The following is an 18,828-nucleotide window of genomic DNA, read 5'->3' on the forward strand; positions in this document are numbered from 1 at the left end:
CTGGGGGATACAGTTCATTAAAGGTGAAGATTTCTAATTAATATTTCTAATTAATAATTCTAATTAATATTTCTGATTAATATTCTTAATATTTATAACTATATTATTTATTTTAAATTAATCACATGTGATTTGCTAGACCTATATATGGGGGATAACTAATTACATGTAGGAAAAGTCATAATGCAAGAAATATATTAAGTAGGTGGGAGAACAGAACTGTTATACAGAAACATTATGCTGTGATTAGTTTTCAAAATAACCAAATCAACAGCTTTCTATAAATTGCTGGCCTAAAGGATACTCTGTTGTGGATATCTCTGAGTCTGGGCAGATGAAATGAACTGATAAGATAATTAAAACTCTGTTTATATATGAATCACAGTCATTTGTAGGCATAGAATTTTCCTCTGTTCCTTGTTCCTTAAGGGAAAGTGGGTCAGCCAGAGACACTACTTAATATGAGGAAAAAACTAGACATGTAAAGACAGTGAACATTAAAGTAACAATTAGAATTGTGCAGAAAGAACAAGAAATGCTGGCTCTTCCAAGCAAGGCGACTGAGCAATTACACGTGTATACTGAAACAAGCGAAATCCAGAGGCAATTATTTCTTTGACAGATAAAGAACGAGTTTTTTATATTAAAGAAAGTTGAGCAAGAAACATGCCAATCTAATTCTGAATAAATATGAGAATGTTCTGTATGTAGTATATAAGACAGATGTAACTAAAAAATAGAAGAGCATGGCCACTATAAGAAAAATGTCTCAAGTTTAATAAATCTTCTCTCTGGTTGGTTGATATGTCATTATTTTTCATATCTTGATTTTTTTAAAAACTGAAGTATAGTTGATTTACAATGTTTTAGTTTCTGGTGTATAGCAAAGTGATTCAGTTATACATATATATATATATTCTTTTTCATATTCTTTTGCATTATAGTTTATTACAGGATACTGAATATAGTTCCCTGTGCTATACAGTAGGACCTTGTTATTTTTCTATTTTATATATAGTAGTTTGTATTGAGGGTTTTTTTTTTTTTTACACATTTCAAATAGTCAAATAAGCCACAATTCTGGAATAAATTCTAAAGCGTAAATGAGTATGTCAATTTAAATGAAAATGCAATTCAGGGCTGTATGCAGGATATACATTTATTAACAGTGAAAAAGCATTTACCCAAAGTGAATGTTACAAAATACAAAGAGTACCTGCTGCACAGTCTGGCGAGCTCACTCTTTTAGGCATTATTTCAACCTGCGAGGTTTCTCTCTCACTCATTTTGACCTTTTCTTCCTCTTTTATCTCTAACCAAATTTTTAACTTAAAAATGAAGACAAACAGTAATATTCAATGCCTAACCCTTTAGCAACAGTTACCAGGGAAAAACATATTAAACAAGTTATCTGCTCTCAAGTCCTAGGTATTTTAAAACTAAATTATCTACTATAATAGAAAAAAACAGACCATATTACAACAGCTATAACATAAGTCAAATAAGCAAGTTTGATAAGGTTCACAGATACTACAGTAATAACTAAGGTATAAGTACAACGCTTCCACTGTATCGATCTTTAAAATGCATGCAGAGAGAGAGACAGACAGTCTTAATATGTAAGGCTTGGCTTGAGTATCAAAATGAAGTTTCTGTACAGAGTCTAGAAAACAAATACAGAACTTAAGTATACATATAATGTAACTTATGTTTCAATTTCCCTGAAGTCAAGCCAATTGAATAAGAATTCCTGTTTCTGGGATGATAGTTTTCTGAATAAGTTTTACTAATTCAGAAAGTTGTAGATATATGTCTCACATAATTTAAGTTATGGAGCAATACAGTCAATGCCCTCATAGGGAAATCCTCATTTAATACTCCCTGACTGGACATTATACTTTTACACTGAGGTATCAGGCAAGAATTTCAAAGGAATACCAACCAAATTCTTTTCTTATGGGATACTTCAGTTAATTGTTGACAAATTTAAAAGACTATTTGGAACAATTCTTCATATTTTATTCAAGAAAGAATCTGTAAAGATGACTTAATTGTTAACTGGCTATGTGAAGCCTTACTGGGTATGTGGCAAGTCTGGGATCTAAAGCTACACCACCTTTAAAAGCTGATTTACTTCATGACAAAGAGGTCATGTAGATTTCCGTTACTCAAAACTTCCTCTGCGAACCTGCTTCTCTCTCACTGCATACAGAAGCAACTGCTATGCTTTGGCTAAACTATCATCTCAAAAGGCAAGGTTGTCCGAAGGCATATAGAACTTTAATGTGCTGGTACATAAATTTAGTTCTATTAATCTCTACTTTAAAGATCTTGGTTTTCCTTTTAAAATTAATCACGTTACTTTACTTGGCTGTGCAGAAATACTAATTATAGAAAACTTTTTTTTTTTACTTTTAGACTGAGGCAACACAGATATGAATTGAAATTCTAGAAAATATTTATCTAATAGATAATTATGTAAGTTCTACGTACTAAGGACAAGTGTTCTAAACTTATTATCCAATTTGAATAGAATATTAATATATATTCTACAATAACCTGGAAACCTTTATAACCTGCCCTATTCTTGCACAGGAGTAAGACATGCAAGTATCTAAAAGAACATCAGACCCAATAGCAGCAACACTGGCATTATTTGGAAGCCTGGCCTAAAGGCTGGGCTTTACAATAAATAGTATATTTCTCTAACTCTTGACCATTGCTCTTTGAATAGCCTAATTATACAGAACATTGACTTGCTGTATAGAATTCAACATAATTTCCAAAAAAGATAGTTTACAGGTTAAGTCCAAACTTTATTTAAAACTACATTTTAAATTTAACGTTACCAAACATCACAATGGGGAAAAAAAATCAAGACCAAAAAAAATGACAGAAAGAAAAAGAAAAAAAACCCACAGTGTATCAAGGCTTGAATCTGTCCAGAATTCAGTTTTTGATGTTTTAAACTGCCATGGGCAGAAATTAGCACACCTACCAAAAATGCAGTGTCAAACTAATTTACATTTTTTACAGATCAAAACAGATGTTTATTTAGTGCCATTTCCATATATGCATTGACTATGTAAAGAGAGAGTTAGATGAGCCTCTGAAGACATCTCATGTACTTTGGGCTCCCACTGTTTCTGAAAAACAGAATCATAGTTAATGCCTTATAAATTACTTACTAAGTTAAGACCTTATAGAATTTAGTTTAATACTGCTCTCTTCCATTAAAACTTTCACTTCTAATATGAAGTTATTACAAAAGAAACTTAGTTTGCTACAATAATTCCCTGATAACACACAGCAAGAGTTTAAAAGGCACAGGTAAGGGTTTCCATTTTAAGACGGCAGACTAAGCAGATACTTCCTCTCTCTCCAAAAGAAAGCCCCACTAGAAAAAAAAAGATATAAAAATGAATAAACCCAGACCAACAGAAGAAGACTGGCTGTGAGAGAACAGAGGATGGCGAACCACAAGTTCCCAGGATGCTCAAAGGAGACGGAGGCACAGAGAAGAGGGGAGGAAGCTGCAGCCTAGACACACTAGGACAGGCGGCAGTGCAGAGGGTACCAACTGAGTCCTAACAGGCAGAAATGGGCTGAAGAGTGAGGAATTAACTGAAGGTTTGACATTTGGTTTGCACTTCTCTTCACCCTATTTCTTAAAAAAAAAAACAAAAAATCTTATATGAGTTTAATCAACTGATGAATTGATGAACAAAAAGAAATCTTTGAACTTGATGCAAGAAATGTGCTCCTCTGAGTGGCCCTTGGGTTGTGCTATTAGACCCATAAAGAAGGAAATCTGGGACTATCACTTGGCTCTGCAACAAACCATATTTATATAGAATCATCTTCAGGAAATTATAGAAGATTCAATTATTATAGTTACAAAAACAGAATGTAAGTGTGTTTACTTTAATAATGTTAATAACGTAAGAATATGAGTAAAACTGAACAGAGAAGGCAGAAGGAAAAGGGGAGGAGCAAGTAGTTGGGTAATGACCAAAGTTGATGGAACTAGAAAATGTATATATTTATAAGAACAAAGGTAACAGGAAAACCAAAAATATAAACACTGAAAGAAGAAGAGGTAGGTCTAAATACTTTCCGTTTGGGAGACAGGAAAATTATCTAATTTTTAAAATTAAGAAAAATTATAAGAATAGTATTCAGAGATCTAGAGGGTCTCCTCCAAAAGAACTGAAAACCAATAATTAAAAGAAACGGGCTCTTGCCAATCATCACTAACTGCTTTATACCTTTCTTTCTTAAGCCATGTGCATATATTACTTTGTTAAAACTAAAAACAGGGGCTTCCCTGGTGGCGCAGTGGTTGGGAGTCCGCCTGCCGATGCAGGGGACACGGGTTCGTGCCCCGATCCGGGAGGATCCCACATGCCGCGAAGCGGCTGGGCCCGTGAGCCATGGCCGCTGAGCCTGCGTGTCCAGAGCCTGTGCTCCGCGGCAGGAGAGGCCACAACAGTGAGAGGCCCGCATACCGCAAAAAAAACCCAAAAAAACCCTAAAAACAGAAAAAAATTATCTGATAATACTATTTTATAAATTGGGCAGCTGAACGAATTTTTATAGAACTACGCTTCCTTTCTAATATTTATCTTAGATATTCCAGGTACTAGTAGCACATTTAAAAAACAAAACAAAATGACAGTATCAAGATTCAGTAGCTTTTCAATATGATATGGTTAAAAATGATAACTCTTACCAGGTTCTTTTAGTGTCTGAGAATTCCCAGCTAGTTCTTCAGTCTGCATTTCACGTAATATTTCACCAGATAAATGGTTTTTCTGTTCTTCTTCTACCATTTTCTTCCTTAGATCTGCCTTTAGAATGAAAATTAAAAATACAAAATCATTTTTCACCTTAACAATATTTGTTATATAAAGACAACTTTAATTAAAGAGAGCAAAATACCTCTGAATATATTGTCAGTTTAAGTGGTAAATCTTCAACTTTCACAAAGTCTTCTTCATCAGATTTTTGACTTATGTTACCAGATTCTGCTTCCTATAAGATTAACAAATTATATTTAATGACGGCAATCCACTCTATCTCTGGATCTAAACCAAAGTAATCCATGCCAGGAGATAAAGCGGATTCTTACATGTGTATATATGTCAGTAATTCTATCATATTTGCTTTTCTTCTATATTCAGCTCAGTGAATAGAACAGAAATCTAGAGTTCACGAGAAGAGCTACACACTTGCAACTATGAGCACACAGTCAAGCTTTTCTGTCCCCATTTTATAAAATGAAGAGCCAGTTCACACAGGTTAGAGGAAAAAATAGTAATAGTAATACTGAGGGCTAAAATAATTAGAACTACTCTTATTACTTGATATGTTTATAGAATGCATCAGAACTGTATCCAGCAGAATATAAGTAAACATTTACAGTCTGTCTTCCTTCCTTCCTTCCTTTTTTCTTTCTCTCCCTCTTCCTGTCCCTCTCCCTCTCCCTCTCTCTCTTTCTGGCTGTCTTGGGTCTTCATTGCTGCGCGCAGGCTTTCTCTAGTTGCGGTGAGTGGGGGCTTCGTTGCGGTGTGCAGGCTTCTCATTGTGGTGGCTTCTCTTGTTGCAGAGCATGGGCTCTAGGTGCATGGGCTCAGTAGTTGTGGCTCGTGGGTACTAGAGCACAGGCTCAGTAGTTGTGGCACATGGGCTTAGTTGCTCCGCAGCCCGTGGGATCTTCCCAGACCAGGGCTCGAACCCGTGTACCCTGCATGGGCAGGCGGATTCTTAACCACTGTGCCACCAGCGAAGCCCCTACAGACTTTCAGTATCAACTCCAGAGGTTCAAACAGAAAGATGAGGTATGAACTTAGTAACTCACAAAAGTTACTAAAAAACACCTCACACTGTTTTCCTGAAAACTGAAGTCTTTTATTCTCCTAGTTCTTTGATTTTTAATAGTATCATCATTCTACCAATTACCCAGTAGAAACCTTAGGTTTTTCTTTTTCTTGAAACATTTCTCACCCATGTCTCTCTATTCAGCTCATTTTGTATTTATATGATAATGGAGGCTCCTAACACAGCTTCCTTGACAACACTTCTTACATAGTCATCGGATTCATCTTCAAAAACAGTGACTTTGACCATTTCACTTTCTTGCACAAAGACCTTCAGTAGTGTTCCCTGCCTAAAATTCAAATTCAAGACCCTCTAAGATCTAATTTCAAGTTAATTTTGATTGAATGCCTCCTACAGTAATTCTATGCACTCATCAAATGATAACAAGAACAAATCTAGTAACTTTCAGTTTTTTTTTTTTTTTTTTTTTTTTTTGTAACTTTCAGTTTTAAATGCAAAATTTTACAGGTAGTGAAGCAAATAAAACAATTAAGAGAGTACTCTTTCTACGAATGTTTTGAAGTATTATAAGCCCCCTTGCTGAGAAGCTGTGAAATCATAAGTATATCTTTGGGCAGAAAACTGATGTTAATTAAAAAATATGTGAAACACATTCTTTAGACCTAAAGGTACATTATTACAAATCCCTTCATTTTTACTGACAAGAAAAAGTAAAGTATATATAACATATACAGCCCAAGGATCCACCAAAAAAAACCTATTTGCTATAAAATTAAATTGAAACAAACGTCCAGAGTAAAACTAAACTCAGCTACTTACATCATAAATGCAGATTTGCTAGCTTACTTTTCTGTCATTCCCTATACAGAGCTAGGGACTCTAGTGCTGTCAAACTGCTTTATTTCCCATCCCAAATGTAAACTTTCAGGGTTATCAAAGATTATGAAGTGTACCAAACTGTTGAGAAGTCAAGCGTGGATGGCGTAAGAGATGATTCACATATCACTACCCCTTTAGATCTGAACTTGAACTCCCTCAAGGTTTCCATATAAAACTCATCTCTTTGCTTCTCAAAACTATGAAAAGTGGAATTTTAGGTTTTGAGATGGTCATCTTAATTCACTATCACTCTTCTGTTCAAGTTTAAAATAAATCTGAGTAAGAAATAAAAATGTTCCGACAGTTTCTAAACCTAAACACAAAGCAGGGTTGTGTTTATATACTAGAAATGTTAACCTGAAAATGAAAAAATATGCACAGAAATGAAATGCAAATGATACATACATAGTCATTCACTAACACTGGAGATTCAGTATCAGGACTTCCAGCCAAAGAGCTTTCAGGAGTTTCCTGGGCAGATTTAACTTCTTTGACTCTAGGCACCAAGGTTTCAATTTCAGTTAAAGGTAAGGGCAAAGCGTTAGGCTGATTAGATGAATCGATGGTAGTAAGAGCGTCCTTTTGGACAGTGCTGTTTAAAGGTTGCTCATTTTCCAAGATATTGAGGTAACAGGGCTTCACAGGAGTGCTATCTTGGTCATCTGTCATCAAAAGAAAGTCTTAACATTAGTGTAATACAACTGTCATTAAATTTACTATTATACCAAATAAAGACTAAACAGTATAAATGAGAGTAATCAAGACATTTAAGACCCAAAAGAAAAGGCAACTAGAAATTATCCTTATCAATGGTTCCCAAATTTATTTGACCAGATTCATCTGGGGATGCTTTAAATATTAGATACCTGAAATGCACCTGATTTCTAATGAAATAGGATTTTCAGGAGTCAGGCCCAGGAATGGGTATTTTTTAATTTAATTTAATTTTTTAAATTTAATTTTTAAAATTTAACTTAATTTTTAAAAATCCCCCACATTGGTATCTAAAGATACATTCCTTACAAAATTTTTTTCTGTGTTTAAATATTTGTCAACTATTCTTTAACAGCTGTTGGCAGAAACAAAGCCCTCGTGTTTTCTACAAAGGATTTATGGAGAAAAAAAAGACATACATCAGGTCCAAAACACCTTTGAACTTCTAATGGAAGTTCAAAGAATTTAGATTTTTTTGTTTTTAAGCACATAAAGGGCACTTCAGATAATCTTAACATTGAAACTTATTTAGATTTCTTACCTTTACTAGTAGTGGGTTCTTGTTCCGATGGGACATTTTTGCTTTCCGCTGATTTTTCAAAATCATGCTGTGGAACCTGGAAGGAAGAAGCGATGTCTTAATAGTAGGGCCTAAATATATGGCCACTATACAGGAGATGCTTGGTAAGTGTGGTATGTCCACCCTGAGACCTCAGACAGGGGAATTTTAAAACACCTCCTAAAAGTGTTTCAGGGAGGAGGCGGTGGCTGCAGTTCCAAGGCAGCTCAGTACAAGGGCTCCTCTTCTTAGCCTCACAGTAACACAAGGAACTGAATGTTATGGACTCCACTAGTTTTCATTGTTTTTTTTCAGACCAGACTCTATCTTAAACTAAAAGACACCTATTTATATGCAGATGTTAAGTGAAAGGAAGAGGAAATGACGAGGAGGAGAGAAAGATGAACAGAGCTAAGTGCCTTCTGCAGGAGGACAGAAAACTGAAGACTCACCTCGTAACTGGGTGTACCAGATTCTAGGAAGGAAGGTGTACAGTAGTGGGGTGGGAGCTGGTGACAAGGGGACGGTGCTGGTGGTTGTTTGAAGCTGTTTAAGAAATATGTGGACGTTTAGATTCCCTCTCCCAGGCTCAACAGAAAATGCGAGATTATGTTTTGGAGAAAATGAACTAGTGAGCCTCAGACCAGGGGCCACCAGGAAAGGGGTAGGCTGCAGAAAGCACAAGTGAAGACAGGATAAAGTGTCACACTGAAACAGAAAGATCTAGTGCAAGTCTGTATAGAGGTGGGACCCTCAGCCCTAATCCTACACCTAACTGCAGAACACCAACAGCCAAGGAGGCAGAAGGATACCGGAGGACCCTCCCTACTTTGGAGAAACTAAACCACCCCAGAGAAAAGACCAATAGGAATTAACATTTGAGATTTTCTGTCAAAAAGCTATACACTCAGCTACCCTATGGTGAATCCCAAAAGAACCCCAACTGGCTTTTTGATGTATTATTCTTTAATATAAGCACCAAAGGTACAGTGGATATTTAAAGAAAGCCTCTAGGTGGGTAAGAGAAAATATTGCTTCGATGAGGTAATAGGGTGCTATAAAAAAGTAACAATCAGGAAAAAAGTACTTAGAAATTAAAAATGTAACAGTTGAAATAAAAATAATTTCACATAGGTATTAAGGTCAAAGAAATCTCCCAAAAAGTAAAAGAGAAAGAGCAATGAGACAATAAAAGAGAGGAAAAAATTAGATCAACCCATGAGAGCTAATAACGTTTGATAACATTTATTCCAGAAGAAAAGAAGAGAAAATGGTAAGGAAGAAATAAAGGAAATAAACGAAAATTGACCAAACCTGAAGAACATGCTATATTGAAAAGACAACTGAGTACCTAGTGTAGTGAATGAAAAAAGACCTGCAACGATGTATATCACTGTAAAGTTTCAGAACTCTGGTGGGGGGATGGAGGGAAAGCTTCTAGAGCTAGAAAGAAAAAAAGATATATACAAAGAATCAGAATAAAGAAAGGCAATGGCAACACTGAAAACTAGAAGACAAGGACAGTGCCTTCAAAGACCTGAGGGAAAATGATTTTCAACACTGAAGCATTAAGTTTTCTTAGACAATATAAAGTCTCAAAATATTCTTTGCACTCTTTCTTAGAGAGCTACTGGAGGATGTGCTCCACCAAAATGAGGTAATAAACCAAGGAAGAGAAAGGCAAGATTTGATTCCAGAAACTGAGATCTCATAGAGAACAACAAAGGGCATTCCCAGGCTGGTAGCTATTTAAAGGTCTAAAGAAGAGCCAAACCCAGAATGGAGCAGGAAAGGAGAATGCTCCAGGAAGGACAAAACTGACTAACTGGTTCATGTTGAAAATTCTACTGAGAGGTTTATAAAACTATTGATGGGCATAGCAAAGACTTGGGTTTGTGATGAAAGAAAAGAGAGTAAATAAAAATATTGAGACAATTATTAAATTCAGGTGAAAAAATGTATAAGACTTAGCAATAAATAATATTTGCTTAGCTCAACAGTCAGTAATATTTACATATTTTGGTTAAATCTAAATATTTGGTTAAATACAGATTTAACCAAAAGGTATAATTAAATGAGGTGGACAGGATTAATATAATTAAATGAGGAGCCGTAAGTGACCTAAAAATCTTCACCTGCTATAATAGAAGTCAGTAGGTAATGCCTAATACATAAATGAATAAATGCACACACATATTATTCAGATGTAAGGAGGTAAACAGCAGAAGAAATCATAAAAAATTTTGCCTCTGGGGCAGGATGAGGTGAAGGCAGGAAAGGAAATGATTTTATTTTGTTACATACCACTTCCACGTATAACTAGAAAAAATAAAACTTAAAAATCCAGATCTTCTGAAGTAATCACATAGTTTTTTAGGACTTGTTATCAAAAAAACATTTTTTTTGAAGTGCTTTAAATGTAAACATTGCTAAATACAAAAATAATAATAGTGTTTAGGATTTAAATAAGAATATTAAAGTAGTTTGTATTCATGAAAATGAGAATGGTGAAGTTGTAAATTTTAACATCTGTAAAAAGAATCAGCTTTTTAGTAGTTACAGTAAGACTGGTGGAGGGTGTGTTAGTCTGCACTGGAATACCTGATCGTCGTGTTCATTTTCTTCTGTAGTTTCAGTGTTAGCCTGCAGTGAAGTCTGGACATCTACAGGTCCCTCTTCAAATTCTTCTATTTCTTCATCTTCATTCTCATCTTCTCCACTTCCATAATTAGTCAAAGCCTGAGTTTCAGCTTTGGACAAATCTAAGTTGATTAATAACACAATTTTTAGTAAAATTTCAGCTCTTAATAATAGCTACCATTTATTGCATTCCTGCATTGCTCAAGTGCTTTACATACACTATCTGAAATCTTCAAAACAGTAAGTACTAGAAAACTGTGGTGTAGAAAGGACAGGTAATTTAGTCAGGGTCACACGGAAATTCAAATTCAGAGTTGTTTGACACCTAATTCTATAATCATTCCACTCCACCAAACTGTTTCAATAAGCGATCTATAAAGAACTAATGTATAAACCTAGTCTAGAGCCTTCAGACTTACTAATAGACACTGGACATTCTTCACTTTCTTCATCTTCCTCTTGATCAGAGACATCAGAGCTCACATTTTTGGGACCGTCACCATCATAAACCTCAGATGTTTGAGTCTGTGTAACTGTTTCAGTCTCATCCTTGTCCTAGCCACAAATAAATTTGAGTAATTAATTCCTTAAAGTACATTTTTCAAAGGTATATAGTACGTCTATCATAAAAATTAATAATAGTTATTATCTAATAAAAATATAAAGAATCATTTTAAATTTAGTTGTTTTTAGAAGAAAAGTTTGTCAGAAGAAAGGATATTTTATGATATACTCTGCTCTCAAACATTAAGGTAAAAGCTACTTAAGTTATTTAATCTTTTGTTTCAAAAGAATTATTAGCACATACTTTGTCTTCATCATCAATTTCTCCAGCAGGTGAGCCATGATCTCCTTCAAGAATCCTTTTGGCCTAAAAGCAAATCAATTAAGCAGAACTTAGGGGTAACCATTCATCATTACACTTAAGTACTCAGTAAACCTTAACAAATGCTGCACTTTTTAACCATCATCCAAAGAGTTGAGTGTTTCCTTAGAAATGTAAATTCAACTCTTTCATTTAAATCTTTTAAACGAACAAAACAAAAAGCAACACTGTCTACCGGACATCTCCTTGGATGTGTAAGAAATATCAAGAACTTACTAAATCCAAAACAAAAATTTTGATTCCTTTCCTTCCAAAACCCCATCTTCCTTCAGTCTTCCCAATCTCAGTAAATGGCCCTTCATCCACCCAAATGCACAAGCCAGAAAACTAGGAACCAGCCTGTACTTTACTTTTATTATCCACACTGAAACTATCAGAATGCGTTATTGACTCAATCATCCAAAGGTACCTGTTGTTACACACTCAAAGATAAGACACATAATTTCTTACCTGGACTATTGCAACAGCCTTACAACTGGTCTCCCTGCTTCCATCTCTACTCTTCTACAATTCCTAATCAGTATCATATCCAGACAAATCTTAAACTGAGATTATGTCACTCCTCTATTCCAAACTTTCCCATGAGTTTCCATCATGCTTACAACAAAATAAAATATAAGGTCCCTACCACCGTTTCTAAGGTTCCATAACTTGGTCCTACCTACCTCTGTGTACCTCATCTCCTACATGCTCGTCTCTTTTCAAGTGTTCCTGCCTCCCTGGCCTTCTCCCTGTTCTCCAAAACACTCAATCCTGCCTTAAGAGTCTTTCTTTACACTTAACAGTTCTCTCTGCCTGGAATGCTCTTCCCTTTCATCTTCATTATAAACTCCTCTTGTCCCTCCATGGCTTACCTCCCTTTTCATCCCCTGAAGGAGCCTCGTGATTCCGCCATCTAAAGCAACCCTTCCTATCACTTTTTTATAGTATCATCCTCTTTTATTTTTTTTCAAGCTCTAAGCAATGACTGAAATGATGTGAAACTTATTTATGTCTACAATAAAAACATTATGAAAAGTGTGAAAAAGATGGCTTGACTTTATCCACTTTAGGTTTCAGAAAGAAGGGTTATCTGTTTCTGTTTTGGATCTTGACCTGCTTTCCCTCTCATGATGAGAGTCAAGAAAAGGGTGCTTGTCTAGGGAAAAAGCCTCCTGGTATGCCTTAAGTTGAGGGGAAAAAAACATCCAATTACATATGTGATCAAGACTAATTTAACAGGGTATAAGCAGCTACAGGGATATACAACCAAAGTCCTAACTAATAACAAGCGTAAGTATTGGCTGCGGTGATAAATACTCCTGGGGCACCTACTGGGATTGGCAATAACCACTGCAGGCAGCTGGCCAAGGGCCGGATCCCAGCCCTCCTCTTTCTTCTGGAAACCTGCATAAGTGGCAATAACGTGAAGTGGCTATCTGATAATTCCGGCCACCTGTTCCTGCCTGCATTCCTGATTAACTCATATTACTAAAAAACCTACTTTTGCTGAGGTCAAGTATGATTTTAATTACTCATAATGATCAAGAGCTATATTTATATGCTAATTATAACTACTCCTAAAATCAAAATGCATGTAATTTACCTCTTTTGCATAAGACTGTATCACTCCAGCTGCTTCGATTTTCCTTTTGCATCTCTGTTTAACAGTTATACTATTATTATCCAAATCTTGCATGAGTTTAAAGAAAGCCAATTCATTAAATAACACTTCAGATATCTCTACAAGAAGATCTTCTCCACAATCTTTCAGTTTTCTACCAGCAAATTTTGCCAGTGAATCCTGTTCAAAGATAAACCAAATAGCTTTAAAGATTACAGTAAACTTCAACTGTGGGTGAAGCAATACAAACAACAAGTTTAAATTACAATACTCACCAATGAAAAAACAATATTATTACTTTTTAGTATTGAAAAACTTAAAACTAATGACTAAGACAGGCTAAGAAAAGATATATTAATATTACTAAAAACATGACTAAGTGGGAATCTTGCTAGTTCTGCTTACAGAGTATACAAAAGAACATATGGTCATCCTAGCTTTAGTCCCTATGTAATATAACTGCCAGCCACAAATATATAAGATAAGGGATTCCTAATCTCAGAAGAGGTCCCACACGGTGCCAGAGGATATACATATAAACCACAGTGAAAAGCTGAAGTGCCATGAGAGAAGAAAATACCATTAGAATACTTTTCAAGTTTTCCCCTTTATGTAAGGCAGCCAATCATTCTAATTTAAATGTTCTCTTCAAAATCAGTCTAAAAGTAAACTTTAGTTCTATTTAAGTTGAAATATAGCATCATCAAATGAACAAGTCTGCTATATTCTACACAGTTTTTACAAAACCACTTTTATTTTTCTTTCTTCCTAAAAATATGGACTATGCTATTTAGAAAACAGGCAAACAACTATAATGCTCAGTGCCCCCTCCCTCCCAAAAAACTACCTTATCTAGCACAGTGATGGAGAGAAGTACAAACCCTGGGTCCTTCATGAAAAAAAATTCATTGAATAGGTTTTGTAAGAGAAAAAGTAGAAGACAGTAATTTAATCTCTACCTCAAGAAGAATTTTCAACTCTGGGCAAGATTTAATGTAAACTAACTTTTATTCTTCATGTAGGTCTCCTTGTGAAAAAAATTAGGAATACGAAGAAAAGCAGTCGGATTTTCTTAGACTTAGGAAAAAAAAACCTTACGTGCAAACTAATATATGGAATCTTCCCACAATTATAACAGTAGACAGAACTGAGGAAGGGCTACATGGATCCTGATTAACAAAAACGTTTAAAGTATCAACAGTTTCTCTTTCAACCTGACTCTAAAATGGAGTTTTTTCTTTCTGTAGCAATAAGTTACCTAGTTAAATTTATAAAAATACATTTACCTAAAAATTATCCTAAACATTTTTAAACAATGCGTAACACCACAGATGTCTTACATTCCTTATGTGTTAGTACAACTAGATTAAATAGAGCCAGGACACTTTAGGATCTATTACTATAGATTTATATAGATTATATAGATTTATATAGATTATTATAGATTTCCTGAAATTTATACTTCAGTCTTATTAAAAACAAAATGAAAAATTATAGTGATGGAAAAGCACATCAACCTAGGGTTTTTAAAAATTTGATGGACAAAGTGAAAATACTATCTCTAAAACAAATTTAAATTAAACACAGAATAGGAAGCAAGGAAAAATTTTACAGGAAAATTCTGTAATACAGATGAAAAGAAAAACATATTTTCTAGTTTGGAGCAATAATACACATCACTGAACTATTTCAATGGGAAAACATACTGGTGAATTTAACTGTCAAGATGTTTTTTATATGGAGTAATTATGGTATCCCTACTCATTAACACAGGGGTTCTCATCCTTGGCACTGTTAACATTCCACAAGGTGCTACTACCAGCCCCTCCCTGCCTGTTGGTCTGAGGAAACTGCTAAATGTCTCCCGGGAGGCAAAATTGCCCCCAGTTACAAACCACTAACCGTCGCATAATTTAAAGTTACTGTTACAGCCTAAGAAGTCTCTACAATCAAAAGCTAGCTTCCGGCTTCTACAATTTCCCAGATTGGTAAAAAAAATTATTTTAGAAAATATCATGGAATACTTTTTAAACAATTCAAACTTGAAATGCTCTTACTGGGTAGAAGAAAAATCAAAACAAAATTTTATTAGAGTTGGGACAGGCCTTAGAGATGATAAAGTTAAATGAAGACACAGGCCCTAATCCAACTTTTTTTAACTAAGTAAGCAATAACCTAAGAAGTATTAAAATGTCATCCCAAATGGATGCTAGAATGAATATCTACTTGAATAAACTGTGTAATGCCAGAAAATGGCAGAAAAAAAAAATCCTAACCGCATGGTACTTATTGAAGTCATACAAGTACAAACTCTTACCTGTAATATACTTCCAAGTTGTTTATGAAAGAACTTTACAAACTCTTTGCTCTCATCGTTTTGCTGGGTAAGAGTCAAAACCATGCGTCTTACTGAGGTTAGAAGTTGAGAAGAGCATACTTCATCCATGTGCTCCTGAGAAAAGTCCTAGTTGGTTAGGATATAACTTATCTTGCTTAAAAAATATTAATCCACATAATGACATTGTATTTTTTTTGCATAAGCTCTTCAGCTTTTAGATGCACACTTGGAAACTTCGTTCGTAAGAATAGCCAAGCTCCCGCGTACAAACATTAAAAGGTTTGCAAATTTTGATTCACTATAGCAGATAATAGCCAGTAAAAGAAACTGGCTGATTCAACATTTTCCATCACTTCCTTTCTGTACTTTAAGGAACTACTCATGCCATGGTTTCCATATTGCCTGTATTCCTGTATTTGCAGTTCAGTTCATTTCAACTACTCTCACCACCACACTTCACCTTCCACCCAACTTCCTCTGTGTTATCTTCTAACTTCTCTAAGCCTTGGCACTGCTGACATCCTGTGCATTGTAGGATATTTAGCAGCCCTCTGGCCTCTACCCACTAGAAGCTAATGGCACCCTCCACTCTCCCAAGTTCTGACAACTAAAAAACATACCCAGACATCACAAAATGTTGTTAGGGTCAAAATCACAGCCAGTTGAGAACTACTGTCCTTTCTTAACAAGCCCCTTTGGGCAACTCTCTTCATCACCTTAATCTTCCTTTAGAAGCATGTGCAATCTACATAATAATCCAAACCAGAGTTAACTTTCTGAGGTGAGTCCATAAAACATCCTTATCAAGTAACCTCAAGGTTCTGATCCTCTTTCTGCCACTAAACTCATTTGGGCAGGTCCTCTAACCTTGACTCAGGTTAAGTTTGTGGGGTTTTTTTCCCCTCCATTAAATGTGTGGCCAAAGGTGGCCAAACTAGATGATATCTAAGATCCCTTAAATCTAAGGATTGAAGCTCATTTTTAAAAAATTCATGTGCCAAGGCAGGCAATTAAAAAAAAAAGACAACAGTCCCTGTCTTCAAGGAATCAAATACCACTGGAGGAGTCAGATCATGAGCACATCAATCACTACAAGCTATGCACCGTCCAGTAGGTGATACTTTTAAACTGCAGGGACTGTTTCTTACTCATCACCTAGCACAGTTGCTAGCTCACAGGAGATACTCATTACTTGCTGAATAAATAAGGATCATAAAAGAAGCACACACTAGGTGCCCTAAGGAGCTGTGGTAGCACATCAGAGCTCCGAAGAAAGGTCAGTCAGGCAGAAAAGAGTGACAGCATTTTATATTTTCAATGATGACTAGTTGCACAAAGGGCTGATATATGAAAAAGAAATGGCAGGTATAGGAAATGTTGAGTAGTTTGAAATGAGTATTTATCTAGATGGAAAGCAGTGAGAGAGAAAGCTGGGAAACTAAACCATATGCAGTGGTGAAATCTCTCGACTTCAAAGATATGAATTAAGGTTATGCTATTGGAGAGAAGGAAGTAAAACTAACTGCTCTCAGGGGCAAAATCAATTTTTTCAAACATCAATTTTTGACTCACAGGTGATAGAGGGTAAGAGAAAGTTAGGAAGTCTAGCTTAGGTGACTGGGTGTAAGGCTGACACTAACAAAGAAGTTCTATAATCTTACCCAAAAAGTCAAGATTTGAAGTGAAATGAGACATCATAAAGTAGTTAAAATCAGACCATTAGTCCTACTCATTTTGTTGGCCTCAGAAATTGTCTGAAATGCTAAATTTAGTAGGGGATCCTTATGAAAGGATATAACTTAATCAGACACAAAATTGTAAATGCAATAAAATTTCTTGAGATGGTCGCATTCCCTACACATAAAGCTAAATCATTTATATTTTTTAACACTTAGAAAATAACTGTACATATCAAATAAATATCACTACCAATATACCTAATTTAACCAAAAAGCCATGTTTAAAAGTATTTATTGAATTACAATAAAACAAAAACCTAAAAGAAAAAAGGCAATGCTTTGTTGTCTATGCCTAAGATAGAAGCAAGCAATACCTGAACAGTTTGTCAATTTACTTTAGGGAATGGTTTCAAACTCTTAAATGAATATCTACCTATCTATCTATAAGAATATATACATATTCTTATAATTTATAGGAATATAAATATGTGAGGGGGTGAATACATATTTTAATAAAGGCACAGGAATAACGGATGAAACTAATGTATTTGTCTTATCTCCTCAGATTCCCTTCATCTAGTCTCTGAAGTCCTTCTTGAGTGAAAATACTAAGAAATCGAGAAAGACATTATTCTAGTGGGGAGATACAGGCAAAAAAATTGTGATACTTTGTCATATGTACCAAGTATCCCAGAAGCAGTTACAAGAAGGAGAAATCCTGCCTGCAAGTACATGCTAACATACTTCAGCTGGGTCCTCAAGGGTGTGACTGCCAGAGGAAGGGTGAAGGGCATTCGAGGCAAAGGAAGTAACATGGGCAAGGTGCCTTTTTGACAATGTCAAGTAGGATACAAGGTATGTGGGAAGGAACAGTTATGAGGCTGGGACCAGGCTATAGAAGTTTTATAAGCAATGCTGAATCTGATCTGGATTCTATAGGCCAACTGTTTTCAAACTATATTTCAAACTACACTTGATCAGTTTGAAAACCAAAGTCAAGGTTTGGTGGATCCATTCACTTACTAATTAATTATTTACTGAGTACCTACTACCTGCATGTACTATACTTGGCACTGATAAGACAGTAACCAAAACAGTTTAACATCTCTGATGTAAATCTTCCATTACTTCATGGAGCTTACATGTAACAAGAGAGACAGACAAAATAAATAAGCAAATATTAAATAGGTTATAAGGTGACAAGCACTATGAAGATAAAGAAAAGCAATAAGGAGTAGGGGAGATCTGCTCACCCAGTAAGTAACATTTGATTAAAGCCTTGAGGGTTCAAAGGAAAAAGCCATGCAGGTATGTGAAGGAAGAGCATTCCAGGTAGAAGTATCAGCAAGTGCCAAAGCCTTAAAAGTGTTAGCAACGCTAGCTGGAGAGTTGAAAGATTAGAAGAGGAAGCAGAGACAGAAAGAACCATTTGGAGCTGCTGTGGGTGCCCAGGAAAAGGCTAAGTTTTTCACTTTTCACATGGAATAATTTGGGCATAGACAGATGGATCCTCTCTCTCCTCTTGGCTATCACATCTCCTCAGAGAAAGCAGTTTCTATAATTGCCTTTACAAGGATCTCTCTTCTCTTAAAATATTCCAAAGGAAAAAAAAAATATTCCAAAGAAAGCAATTACTTCCACCAAGGGAAGAAATGTAACTATATGGAAACAACTTTCTGTTGTCAACAT

General features: G+C 35.4%; 1 protein-coding gene across 22 annotated transcripts in view; it reads right to left on the bottom strand.

Moving 5' to 3' along the window:
• Positions 1-1,145: 1,145 nt before the first annotated feature.
• The window catches only part of PCM1 (pericentriolar material 1), an 88,574-nt gene continuing 70,891 nt past the window's right edge, over positions 1,146-18,828 (bottom strand). For all 22 annotated transcript variants that reach the window (XM_033848694.2, XM_033848704.2, XM_033848698.2 and 19 more), the window contains 10 exons: positions 15,440-15,574; positions 13,105-13,302; positions 11,442-11,504; positions 11,053-11,188; positions 10,595-10,755; positions 7,976-8,051; positions 7,126-7,382; positions 4,942-5,034; positions 4,733-4,850; positions 1,146-3,146 (listed from right to left, as the gene is read on the bottom strand). In XM_033848694.2, coding sequence (XP_033704585.1) covers positions 3,121-3,146; positions 4,733-4,850; positions 4,942-5,034; positions 7,126-7,382; positions 7,976-8,051; positions 10,595-10,755; positions 11,053-11,188; positions 11,442-11,504; positions 13,105-13,302; positions 15,440-15,574 — 1,263 coding nt within the window. In that variant the 3' untranslated portion in view covers positions 1,146-3,120. The remainder of the gene's footprint in view (positions 3,147-4,732; positions 4,851-4,941; positions 5,035-7,125; positions 7,383-7,975; positions 8,052-10,594; positions 10,756-11,052; positions 11,189-11,441; positions 11,505-13,104; positions 13,303-15,439; positions 15,575-18,828) is intronic.

The sequence above is a fragment of the Tursiops truncatus genome, chromosome 21 (genome assembly GCF_011762595.2).
Source record: "Tursiops truncatus isolate mTurTru1 chromosome 21, mTurTru1.mat.Y, whole genome shotgun sequence".
NCBI classification, from domain to species: Eukaryota; Metazoa; Chordata; class Mammalia; order Artiodactyla; family Delphinidae; genus Tursiops; species Tursiops truncatus.